The 12,675-nt window shown below is 49.7% G+C and overlaps 1 protein-coding gene across 1 annotated transcript in view; it reads right to left on the bottom strand.

Annotated features, from left to right (window-relative positions):
* Nucleotides 1–4,017: 4,017 nt before the first annotated feature.
* Nucleotides 4,018–12,675, bottom strand: part of FIG4 (FIG4 phosphoinositide 5-phosphatase) — a 129,949-nt gene continuing 121,291 nt past the window's right edge. The window contains exon 23 of the mRNA XM_075554682.1: nt 4,018–4,700. Coding sequence (XP_075410797.1) covers nt 4,523–4,700 — 178 coding nt within the window. The 3' untranslated portion in view covers nt 4,018–4,522. The remainder of the gene's footprint in view (nt 4,701–12,675) is intronic.

Below are 12,675 nucleotides of genomic sequence, written 5' to 3' on the forward strand. Positions count from 1 at the left end.
TCCTTTCACGAAGGATTCACTTCACCAGACCCGTCATCAGTGGGCGCTGCTGGTTGTCAGGGGAGGGTTCTGAGTAGCAGCATCAGCCCCACAGAACAGCAACCAAACACCAGGCCGCCCAATCAGACACGGGCTTGTGACTTTCAACGGGTTTTGAACGAGCAAAATGTGATTTCAAGAAACTCCTGCCCGGGGGAGTGGAACATCTTCACCAGCTCTGGCTTGCAGGCAATTTCCCTCTGACCTGCCCACTCGTAAAGTAGGTGCCAGGACCATTGTCGTTGTGGCAGCACATTCTTTTCCCAAAGCAAAGAGATTCCTCTTCTGGGAAATGATAGGAAGGAAGAGCTCTTCTGACTGGGGGGGGGGGGGGGTTACCAGGACACATGAAGGATTGGGGGTGATCTTCAGCCTCTCCAGCAGGGACCCCGCCTGAAGCTGGGGTCCCACTGTCAGGTGGCAACTGAGTTCCTCCGGTGAAGAGCAGAGTCTTCCGGAAGTCTGAGAGGAGGCCCCCCTTTTTTTCTGTTGAGAAACTGATCTTGCATAAAATGCCACAATTTCAGGCAGATAACATCTGCTGAATGTTTGAGGGGCGGGTGAACCACACAGTCAAATGTTATCTTCATAATTGCACTAAACTAGTATTTTTACATACTGATGACGTCAGGAGATTCATCTGAGGGCCTTGTTACAGGCTCCCAGGTTTGCTTCCCGGAGGGCGGGCCCTCACCAGCCTCACCTGGACATTCCGAAGCAGGCCCTCTCTGAGCGGGAGCCCTTTCCTGCTCTGCACAATGCCACGTGGAAGAGAGCAGCTTTGGGGGCGTCCTTCAGACCACAAGGAGTGCTAGTCAGCACACCCTGGAACTGGAGCGGCCATGCAGGTGGCCAAGGACAGTTCACAGCTGCGCACCTGCTGTCGCACCGGCTGGCTGGTGGGGTGCTAGGCTCAGCCCTGTTTGCCTCTCCTGGCCCCTCAGAGGCTTTAAGGCAGGTGGTCCCGCATTTCTCATGCCGAAGAGACACGGCTGCTGGGGGCCGTGGCAAGGCCAGGGCAGTGCAGCCCACCCCCGCTCCATCCTGCGGCCTGCTGCCTGGCCTTGCATGGGGCCAGCACCTGGACACATGGGTGCATGTGGACAAGGGGATCACCCACTGCACGACCGGCCTGTGCTCCAGGGTGGTAGCCCCACAGGCAGCCAGCCCGCTGCCCGCCTCAGGCTTGACCTACTTCGGTGGAGATTGGCGACAGAACTCCAGGTCTCCGGGCCGTCAAGACCTGCCTCAGAGTAAATGCACCCTTTTCCAAGTTTTATTCTCTGCCTAGTCGTGTTCTGCCACCAAACTTGGTTCAAGACTTCTTCAACTGTGGCTTATACTTTCAGTATACAAATATGATCAAAAGGCCAAATCTCTGGACTATCAAACGAGGCCAAAATTCACTTCTGTGTATGTATGGCAGGCTCTGCCAAACCTACCTTTTTAACATGATTTCATTGTTTCTGCCTGCTGTTATGTGTGCATGCTTGGTTCATACAGGCATGCTATTATTTGTGAAAATATGGTCATTTCCATCTGGATCCTAAAAAAGGAAAAGCTAAGATTGAAGTGAAACTCTTTCGGGGCAACAGCAGTCGCGCATGAGTTGAGCTTCATGATGGAAGACTACGCGTCTGTGCAAGAAACATTTGTGCAGCCAAGTCTTTCCACCCTCCCCCCACCAGTGAGCCAAGTCCAGCTGAGGCTGAAGCCCTGGGGGCATGACCGCCAGCCACCTACGAGGCTCACCTGCTGTTTTAGGTAAGGATGGTTCCACTTTGCTCCTGGGAATGACGTGGTCAGCGAAACCTCCTTCACAGGAACCTATGGTCATTGTTGGCCCTCTTACGCATAGAATCGATGATGCGTCAAAGTTCGTTTAGATCAGTGGTTCTCAACCGTAGGTCATGACCCTGCTGGGGGTCGAACAACCCTTTCACAGGGGTCACCCAATTCATAACAGTAGCAAAATGACAGCTATGAAGTAGCAACAAAAATAATTTTATGGTTGGGAGGTCACCACAACACGAGGAGCTGTATTAAAGGGTCACGGCCATAGGAAGGTTGAGAACCACTGATTTTAGATGATGTGGTTTAAAGAAGTAAAGTCTCCGTGGCCAAGCTGGATCTCACATAGGAGACACAATTCTCTGTCGGTGGCTGCCCATGGCTGTGGCTGTGTCCTATTGAGTGGGACTGTCCCAAGAGGCAGTGCTTTATGGGAGCAGACTGCCGAGTCTTCCTCCCGCAGAGCGGCTGTGTGGGTTTGTACTGTGAACCTCTCCGTGAGCTGCCCCGTGGGAGAGAGATGAGGCTTTCCAGTCTGGTAAACCCACAAGGGCAGTTCCACCCTGTCCTATCGGGTCGCTGTGCGTCGGAATCCACTCGATGGCAGAGAGTTGAGTGTTTGGGCGACAATAGGTCTGCTTTCCTATTTATTTGAAAGGACTTCTTTGTACAGTAAAGCTGAACCCATCTGAAACAGCAAAGTTGTAACGGCCAAAGCTTGGGAACCCCGAGGACACACACTGCTGTCTTCAACGGAGGAACCCTGGGCGTTGCTGCCATGGCGGTGTCGCCACCACCCTGCCACCACCACTTGCCATCAACAGCAACCACAGCACTGAGCATTGTGTGTGTGTGTGTGTGCGCGCGCGCACGCGCGTGTGTGAATTAGGTAGTGGATAATAGTTCAGATCATTCAATTTTGTATTCCAACCCACCAGGAGGTAGCCTGCCCTGCCCCTCTTTGATTTCCCTTCTCTCCTGTAGAATACGATCTTCCCCCAAGTTAACGTCTGTCTGTCTTCTTTCGAACCTATTACTTTACCTTCCTCCCCACCCCTCCCTCCGTCACCATTAAAGTCTGTTTCTTTTGGTAAGCACACCTGTGCCTAGGGTTTTCCTGTATAACAGTGGTCTCGCGCCATATTGGCGCTCTAGTGATTGGCTAATTTCCCTCGGCGTATGTTCTCCAGGACAGTCCCTGCCACCAGGAGCTTCACAGCTGTGTCCTTGTTCTTCAGGGACGCACGGGATTGGTTCTGGGTAGGGGTTTTACGTACATTGCCTCTTACTTCCGAAATAGGCCAACAGAGGAGGAGCTGAGTCTCGTTTTCTTACCGAAAGAAGGTTCGATTCAGATCAGTTCTGAAGGACCTGGCTTGCAGACCTTGGCAAAGCCTGTAATCGGAAGGCCGCTCTGAGCCTAAGGAGATGGGCAGCCCGAAGCACGTCAGAAATCAATCATGAACATGACAAGTGCCTGGTCTCTGCCTCGGCTCCTCCACAGCAATCTGGGATTCTGCTTTGAGCGGAGATGACTCATGGGAGATCCCACACGCGGCAGAGAGCTATTGTGCGAGGTCTCTAACCTGCGCCAGCACACAGTTCCTATTGCCTCTGAAGCTGTCACCCCCTCGCCTTTTTATGATGGCATTGATCAAAAAGCCCGTTACTTATCTGCAACACAGAATCTCCCATGCAATGCCTGAATCTAGGATTGGAAAGACCTTACAGGTCATGTTACATGGATCAGTTTGCCTTCTCCCATGATCCTGGTTTTCTTCTCTATCTTGTTTGTGGGGAGGAGGATTTGAGACAATTTGTAATAAAAATATAGGTGCGATGAGAGCAAAGCGTTCGTGTTGAACAATTTCAAAATGCAAAAAGGGAACCACGTTAGTACTCGAATAAACCCACGGCTGTGAGTCACTCCTGACTCAGCACGCTTTACGCAGGGCTTCTGAGACCAGCAAGCTTTCCGGAGCAGGCAGTCTCATCTTTGTCCCATGGAGCGGCTGGTGGGTTTGAACCGACTTTGCAGTAGCAGCCCAACACCCAGCCCCCAGCACCACCACAGCTCCTTACTGCTGCCAGACACGGAGGGCACGCCAGGCATGCATCTGACGAAGCTACCTCCAACGCCATGCCACATGCCACATGACGCGACACAGCTTCATACCATAATGCATTTCCAAACATTTTATTTTGATATAATTGTCCATGTAAATACACATGATGAGAATCATCTACAGAATTCCCAGCTTTACCAATGACTTATATTGTGCTCCATTGTCTTTAGCATGTGTTCCTTTTTTACATAAACCATATGAGAGCTCTCTGTTGAGATCTTGTCCCAGCAAACATTCCATATCTGTTTCCTAAGAACAAAGCCTTTCAGAGCACGTACATCTTTGCCTGAAATACAAAGTTAACACAAAAGCAATTGGAGTACAATAAAAACATGTGCATTAGCCATGAAAAGATACAAAACTACTTTGTCTTCACAAGGGACTTCGCCGCACAAGACAGAGCTGTTGTTTTCCTGGCAGTGTCAGGGACAGTAAAGCATTCGGCGGCTCCTGCTTGACCTATGACTGGTGCTCAGCCAGCTGCGGAGAGAGGAAGGGCCTTCAGCTGGAAGGGACTGCTGGGAAAGTGTCCTTCAAAGATGAGGCGAAGCGGTGCTCTTCACCATTCACAGGTAGCGGTTTCTGATGTACTCTCGGTACATGGCGGTGTCTTCCTTCCCAAGGGGCTGCATGACACCTTTACTGGCCTGGATGTGGGCTTGGAAGATCTCTGTGGATCTCCTGTCTACTCTGGGAGGCTGTACCTCATAGATGTTGTCTTGAGAGAAAGCCGAGATGGGAGTCCTGGAAAACACGAGGAGAGAGGGCTGTTTCAACCGACACCACCAAGGACGCAAAGGAGGCAGGGAGGTCCCGGCACAGCGAGCTGCTTTCCAGAACAAACTCGGCATTGGGTGAGGCTGGCATGATCCTGGGCGCGAGGGATGCACTGGCCCAGCATGCCTCACTGCAGGCCTGCCTCCTCTGTCCCCACAGCCCACTACTCACCCATGTCCGGCCCTGTCTGGAGCCCTCGCCTGGTGAGGACCACCTTTAGGCAGGGACTGAACAAACCTTGTGCTGGTTTTTATTCCCCTGGGTGCAAGGTAGGTGTTCAATGGTTTTCTTTTAAAATCACTTTATTGGGGGCTCGTACAACTCTTATCACAATCTATCCATCCATCCATCCATCCATTGTGTCAAGTACATTCGTACATTTGTTGCCATCATCATTCTCAAAACATTTTCTTTTTGCTTGAGTCCTTGGTATCGGCTCATTTCCCCCTCCCTCTCTGCTCCCTTCTCCCTCATGAACCCTGGATAATTTATAAATTATTATTACTTTGTCATATCTTACACTGTCCGATGATTTTTAAGGTCAAGTTTAGGGGGAACCATAGAAGTAGGGGCTGCACATCGGTAGGGTTGCTGCAAGGAGGTTGAGCCTGGGTGGTGTAGTGGTTATGCCTTGGGCTACTAACTAACCACAAGGTCAGCAGTTTGAAACCACCAGCTGCCATGTGGGAGCAAGATGACTTTCTATTCCCATAGAGGGGTATAGGCTCAGGAACGCACGGGGCAGTTCCGCCCTGTCCTGTATGCATCAGAACCAACTCGCAGGCGGTGAGCTTGAGCTGCGCAGGTGGGAAATATGCTTCTGTGGGGGGAGGGCCTGCTTGGCACACTTGTCGCGGTCAAGTTGCCACTGAGAGCAACTTGGAAGAGCTCTGTGATTGCCTGTCTCCTCTGGGAGGCTGCACTTCATAGATGCTGTCTTGAGAGAGCCGAGATGCCACTGAGAGTCTCCTGACTCACGTATGTCCGAGTAGGGGTGCCCCATGGAGTGTGCAATGGCTGATATTTGGGGAGTAGGTTACTGGGCTTTTCTTCTAAGGCGCTTCTGGGTGCACTTCAGTCTTCAGCTTTTTGGTTAGCAGTCACATGTTGTAGCTGTTTGCACCATCTCGGCACACTGTAAGGACTCCATCGATGGGAGCCGTTGCTAAAGCCTGGTGCCGTCAGGTGTTGCTGAACTGATTTTGAATCACAGCGATGCCAGGTGACAGGGTGGAAGTGCCCCAAGGGCTTTCTAGGCTGTCACCTTTATGGGATCAGACTGCCAGGCCTTTCTTCCCCGGAGCCATTAGGTGGGTGTGAAATGCCAGCCTTTTATTTAGTAGCCAAGCCATTAACCATTGCACCCGAGACTCTTAGTTAACCGTTCCAGATGCATGATCTCTTCATCAACCTTCCAAAATCCCCAAAGCTTAAACTCACTACCATGAGTCAATGCTGATGGACAGTGACCCCTGGTGGGTTTCCCAAACTGTAACTGTTTACACGGGAATAGAAATCCCAGTCTTTCTCCCACTGAGCTGCTGGTGGTTTTGAACTGCCAGCCATGTGGTTCGCAGCTCAATGCTTAACCACTGCACCACCAGGGCACTATCCAAAAAGTTTAGCCAGCCAAACAAAAAAATGAATTTTGTTGGAACTCACTTGGTAGCCTATGCTAACCTACCCGACGACCCTTGTCCCACGTCATGTGAATGTTTATGTGCTTAAGGATCGGCCACCAGCTCGGGTCACTCTGGGACACTATTCTAAGCTGCCCATACCATCTCGCTCTGCTAAAATTCAAGTCATTCTGAGTGTTGGCCACATTTGGACATCAGGCTTTGGGCTGAGAGCATATGGATCTGTGACAGACTGCTTCCTTCCTTTCTGGGGTGATTTGAAAAGCAAGGAGCAGAGGATCTCTCTATTGACAGATACCCCTTCATTCCTACCCACCCTCCTGGCCTGCCTTGGTGCCCAACCTCTGTACCCATTCCTAGGGGAAGGTGACTCTTCCAGAAAGGTCTTGTCAAAGTGCAGCTCAGCAGCGGACATGCCCTCAGCTCATCAGTGTGAGCAACCAATAGTCATTACACCCTCACGGGGGTGGGTCGGTGAGTCAGATGTGACTCAGGTTGTGTGCGCATCTTCACACGTGCATGGAAAAGTGCAGAAGGAGCCACTGAGAGGCAACAATGGCAAAGTAGAAAGACACTGCCAGGGACTCCAGGGCTCCATAAGGACACTATCGGCTAGCCCAGGGCTGGCTGTGAGGATGGGTGGCTCTCCATGCTAGGGCCCTCAGTGACACAGGTAGAGAAAAGATGCATTTATCCTGGGGGCCGGGCCAGTCTTGCTCACGTGCTTTTGTTCAGAGGTGTGGGAAGGGACCTAGATAGCCACCTGCATGGTTGGCTGGGATGGAGTTGGAGTTTGGGTTCAATTCCTGAAGTCACACATAGGACCGGATCTCACACCAGCTGGGTCTGAACACAGGTGAGTTGTATCTGAGATGTCAATATTTCACCTGGCCTGTGTGTGTGTGTGTATGTGCACATGTGCGCATGTTTCCACATCCAATAACACACAGAGCCAGAGAAGTTATCCAGTAATACTCTCTGAAAGGGCTCCAAACTTACAGGTTGTATTACAGTGAAAGTCGGCGCTTTCTTACTCTTCCAGAAAAGACAAGTCCAGGCAGCTCCCTGTCCTCTGCTTTCATGCAGGACACTGACATGTGCTAAGAAGGGAAGAGACTCTGCAAAAGGTTCCCACACAACAAATGATAATCTCAGGATAATAGGAGGGGCTTCAAGAACTGGAATTTGAAGATAGTAGAATTGTCCCTGTGAACTTTTTGAGCCGCCCCCTTCATATATTTCAATTCAAATTTGGAATATTGCTTATACCATCCCACTATCCTAAAGCACAGTAGCACTTTCGGTTTAGCACGAGAGAACACTAAGTCACCGAGTCTTATCGGTCCTTCTTGGCCACAGCCCCAGAGGCCTCTGCTGAGTCCCCCCCGCCCCTCGCCCCCGGCAGGCAGTAGGAGGTCACAGGGCTGGGACCAGCAACCAAGCAGTGCTGGGACAACCACAGAAGGATTCTTCTCAGCAAATCAATCACCGCTCCCAGGTGCATTGTTTCACTGCTCAGAGGCAGAACAGGAAATGGTGATCCCCCCACCCCCCAACCACCCTAAATATGAAATGCCAAACATATGCCTTGACTGTGTAAAAGGTGAGTCGAGGTGGGTTTATCATACTGAGTAACAGGTGGGTGTAGGAGCCCAATACCATCTGGCCATGGCTTCAAAGAAGAGCCCCGTGGTGCACTGGTTAGGCTCTCACCTGCTAGAGGAAAGGTTGGCGGTTCAAATCCACTGGTTACTCCACGGGGGAAAGATATGGCAATCTGCCCTCATGACAATGACTGCCTAGCAAACCCTGGCGCAGTTCTAGTCTGTCACATGGGCTCGCTATGCATCGGCACCAACTCAGCAGCCTCTAACAGCAACATGGTTTCAAAGCAGTCTGTGTTGAGAGGTAATTTTGTACTTTGACCTGTTATTCTCTTAGATACAAAGTCTACCTAATACAACAAAAATTGGAACATTGTAATGTTGATGACTGGATTCAGGCCCAAAGGAACATAAAACATAACAATGTTGGTATAATCAGAAAAAGCAATAGGTAAAAAAACAGGTTCACGAAGCATTCACGCACCTTTCTACTTCGTAATGAACCCAAACCACTGACATTGAGTTGATGCCGACTCTCAAAGACCCTATAGGGCAGAGTAGAACTGGGTTTCTCTAAAGCCGGTCACAGTTGTCTCCTCTAAGTGTGGCCCCAGGACCAACAGCATTAGCATCACCTGGGAACCGGCTAGGCATAGAGCTGCTCAGTCCTGAATCTGACCTACAGGATCCGGAGCTCCTTGCTGTGCAGACTCTCCCGGTGCCGGGTGCTCAGGGAAACGTGAGGACCTCTGGGTTAAGGAGGGCACTGTGAAACGTGTGGCTGTCTCAAACCCTGAGTACCAGGCTGACTGTGCAGAGCATGCCTTAAAAACTGACCTGGGGGGTTCCCAAGACTAAGGTCCTCAGCCCCCAGGGCCCAATGTATTGTTTCCTCCAGGTGTTTGATTACATCAAAGAAGTTTTCCTAATTTGCTCCCTGTAAGCTCTACCACACTCATGGGTGTATTTGCAGCAAAAGCAAATACAGACAGCAAATGTGCTCTCTCAAACCTAGATCTGGTCAGATTTCCAGTCTCCCTGCTAGTCTCCTGATGCATCTACTTACCAACTGGTGCGCCATGATCGTAAGATGGTCTACATAACAACGTCTGCCTTGTTGTCTTTGAGTCTTACAAACCTCCCAGCACAGAGCACTTGTAAGAATGAACTTTTTGTTTTAATTATATACTACAGAGGACCCTTGAACGACACAGATTTGAAGTGTGCACTCAGTTATATGTGGGGTTTCCCCCTGTTGCTAGTGTAGTGGGCACAGGGGCTCTGAGCACCCGCGTGGAATATCGTGGGACACTAATCACCTCCGGGTGAAAAATTCATCTCTCCGTTTAGGGGGATGGAAGGGAGGGGCTAGCAGTCAGTGGAGAGAGGAATTGCTCACAGGCAGGTGATTGTCTCTGAGAAGACTGGAAGGAGTGGGAGTTAAGCCCAGGGATGCTTCCACCAGCACATGGAACAGTCTTTTAATAGCTTAGACGGCGGCTCGGGGGGATGAAAGGACCAATGGGTCAACACCAGGCGCTGTGGGGATAGCGAGGCCACTTTCATCCCAGTAGCCAGAGGTAGCTTGCGATTGCAGTTTTGTGGTGGCAGAATGGTACCGCCATTCTCTCCTGGACATCAACAGAAGGGAGGTTTTCTTCAACTTCTTTTCACAGCCTCCAAAGGGATTCAACTTATGACTCCATACACAGGCTAGTGATGGTTTTTCTTTCTTTCTTAATCATAGACACCCATTCTCCCTGCAAGGAGAGCTCTGCGACTCCCTTCTAGGAAAACAGCAGTCTTCTTTAGAACGGTGCGTTTGTCAAGTTTATTTATGGGCTGCTTGACCCAGGTTGTTCAGTATCCTCCAGAACCAGCACTGAGGACACTCAGCCCTCGTTGTTTCCCATTCCGACCAGCAAGCAGCACGGGCAGGAATTCACTGGAGACACGCGATGGCTTTAGAGACAATCCTCACTGTTGCTCTTTCATGCTCTTTTCTCCCTGGCATTCCTCACGTGGCAAATTATCCCATGCCCGTGTCTGAACATCACTGTATCTCCCACTTAAATGCAGCACAAATCCTGGAGTCCCTTTTAAAGTTTCATTCCTGTTGAGTTTTTTTCCCTGACTGGCACATATTGAGTACTTAACAGACATATGTTGGTTTGACTAGAAAATATTTGATTGGCCGCATTGAAAGGTTTTCTAAATTTAGCAATGCCATGATGATTTGAGGCTGGTGACAAAAATGCTACCTAATATTGGTAAAAAGACTTCAGTAACATTATGTATGTGACAGTTGTCCTTATGTTAAATCTTATGTTTCTTCTATGGTTAGCATTTTTGTATTTATCAAACTACACTTGGCATTTCCAGAAAATTGAGTCATGGTTCTAGCCACGGGCTGTGCTTGCTACCAGAAATCCACGTTTTCTCCCAAGGTTATTTTCACAACACCAAATAGTTCTTTGCTAGTTAGGACTGAGTCACAGAATCCAAAGATATCATTACTGAATAAGACCCAATAGAAGAACTTAACCTTGACCAACTTTCCGCCATCGTAGACATTGGGCAACCTTGGATCGTTTACCTCATGGTTTCCTCTCTCTACCTTCTAGGGAAAAACCACACATGCTACGTCGAAAATTTAATCAGGTGCGCTGGTGTTAGTGGAGTAACACATGTGTAACTGCTTCAATCCTACCCGCCCTTGAGTAGTATTACATCTGTCCTTCTGCCCTTATCCAACCAGCCCGAGGGCCCTGGATATGTGTCAACCTTAAAGGACGTGGTCTAGCTTCTAGTATTGTTCAAGGCCCTCAATTTGCAAATGGACATTCTAGCTCCCCCCTCCCACCCCCCTCATTGTACACTGGTTTTCTTTGATCCCTTAATTAAATTGCTTTGTCTTTCTGAAAGGTACTCATACATTAAAGCCCAGTCATGACTATATTCTACCAAGATGATACAGTGAACATATTTGCATAAACGTTTATAAAAATCAAGGCAATACTACACACAGACCACCCTCTGTGTACCAGAGAGTCCAAAATGTAGCCCTCAAAACACCCTATTCTGATAGCCACTTGCCACAGAGTGTTAGACAGGGTTCTCCAGAGCAACAGAACCAGGATACATGATTAGATAGATAGATAGATAGATAGATAGATAGATAGATAGATAGATAGATACAGCATGAAGGAACATAACAGCTAATTAGTCCACACAGCAGGACAGAGGGATCAGTTCAACTCACTTCCATGAAACAGTTAATATACTGGCAGTCCTTCAACTCATAAGGGCTGCTGAATCCAAGGTCAAGGAAGCAGACAGCTCAGTCTTCAGTAAAGCAATGCAGGCAGTCCAGCCACAGGAGGCAAACGGGGGGGGGGGGGGGGGCGCGGTCACCAACAGTCAGCCAGATGACAGGATCCAACGGTCCCCAGCTCAAGTGATATATATACCAGCAATGTGATGAAACAGGTCACTTAACACCACTTCCTTACCCCCCCCCTACACCCCACCCCAAGTCCCCCCGGAACTGTCGGTCCCGTTGTTTTTCATCCAGATAGTTCATCCAGCCTGTCCTATTCAGACAGACCTGTGGAGTCACTAACATGCACGAAAACTAGACAGAGGAACACAAAGCAACAGTATACAACCAGACAACAAAACAACCAAAACAAACCACTGAAAAAGAACAGAACAAAACAGTTCACAAGAGAAAAGCTTGTAGTTAGTTCAGGGATCTTTGCTGGCCCTTAGGAGCGTTTTCCAGTCCAGTCTGTTGGGGCACCACGCCCTGGCCCCAAAGTCCACTTTCAGCATTCCCTGGGGACCTTGCCACTCCATTCCCTTGCTGTTCCGCTGCACTCCCCCAGTGCTTTGCCTCGGTGTGGTGGGATCAGGTCAGGTGCAATTCCCACACTGTGTCTCCGGTGCTGTCCCCTGTATCGCCCTTAGTCACTGAGGGGCATCATGTCTCATAGTAGGGCCAGCCATGTTGTTCTCTCTGTGGACTGGCTGCTCTACTCAGGAACATCATCATCACGGCCTGGTGGGCCAGGCTGTGCTCCACTCTCTCCTCCTGCCCCTTCATCTGCTCCCGTGTGCTCTGATCAAATATGTCCATCTCCCATAGCTGCAGGGTCAATGTCGTCCTTTGGAACAAGTTCTTTTCGGGGGAGGGGCAGGAATCCACTTAATTTATGGTGTTAACAAACCCAGGGACAAGGGAAAAACATGGGACCCCAAATGGTAGAGAAGGGGGAGTGGCAGGCCTGGTGGGAAATGATCAAGGGTAAGGGTGCTTAGAGAAGAGGTATACTCTAGCCCAGGTGGCGATGAAGCATGGTAGCAGGGCAGGAGGAAGGTCAAGGGAGATGGAGGAAAGAGCTAGGAGTCAAAGGGCATTCATGGAGGTCTAGACAAAGACATGTACATGCAAATATATATAGGAGGTTAGGGAAATAGATCTTTGTGTCGATATTTATAGGTCAAGTATTAAGGTGGCGGAAGGACCTTGGGCCTCTACTCAAACACTCCCTCTATGCATGAATACCTTCTTTTATTAAATTGGAACTCTATGATGCTCACTCTCCCGACACAACGGCTGGAGCCAAAGTGGGTGAACAAGTAAATGTGGTGAAGAAAGCTGATGGTGCCCGGCTATCAAAAGAGATAGTGACTGGG

This window comes from Tenrec ecaudatus, chromosome 7 (genome assembly GCF_050624435.1).
Source record: "Tenrec ecaudatus isolate mTenEca1 chromosome 7, mTenEca1.hap1, whole genome shotgun sequence".
Lineage (NCBI taxonomy): Eukaryota > Metazoa > Chordata > Mammalia > Afrosoricida > Tenrecidae > Tenrec > Tenrec ecaudatus.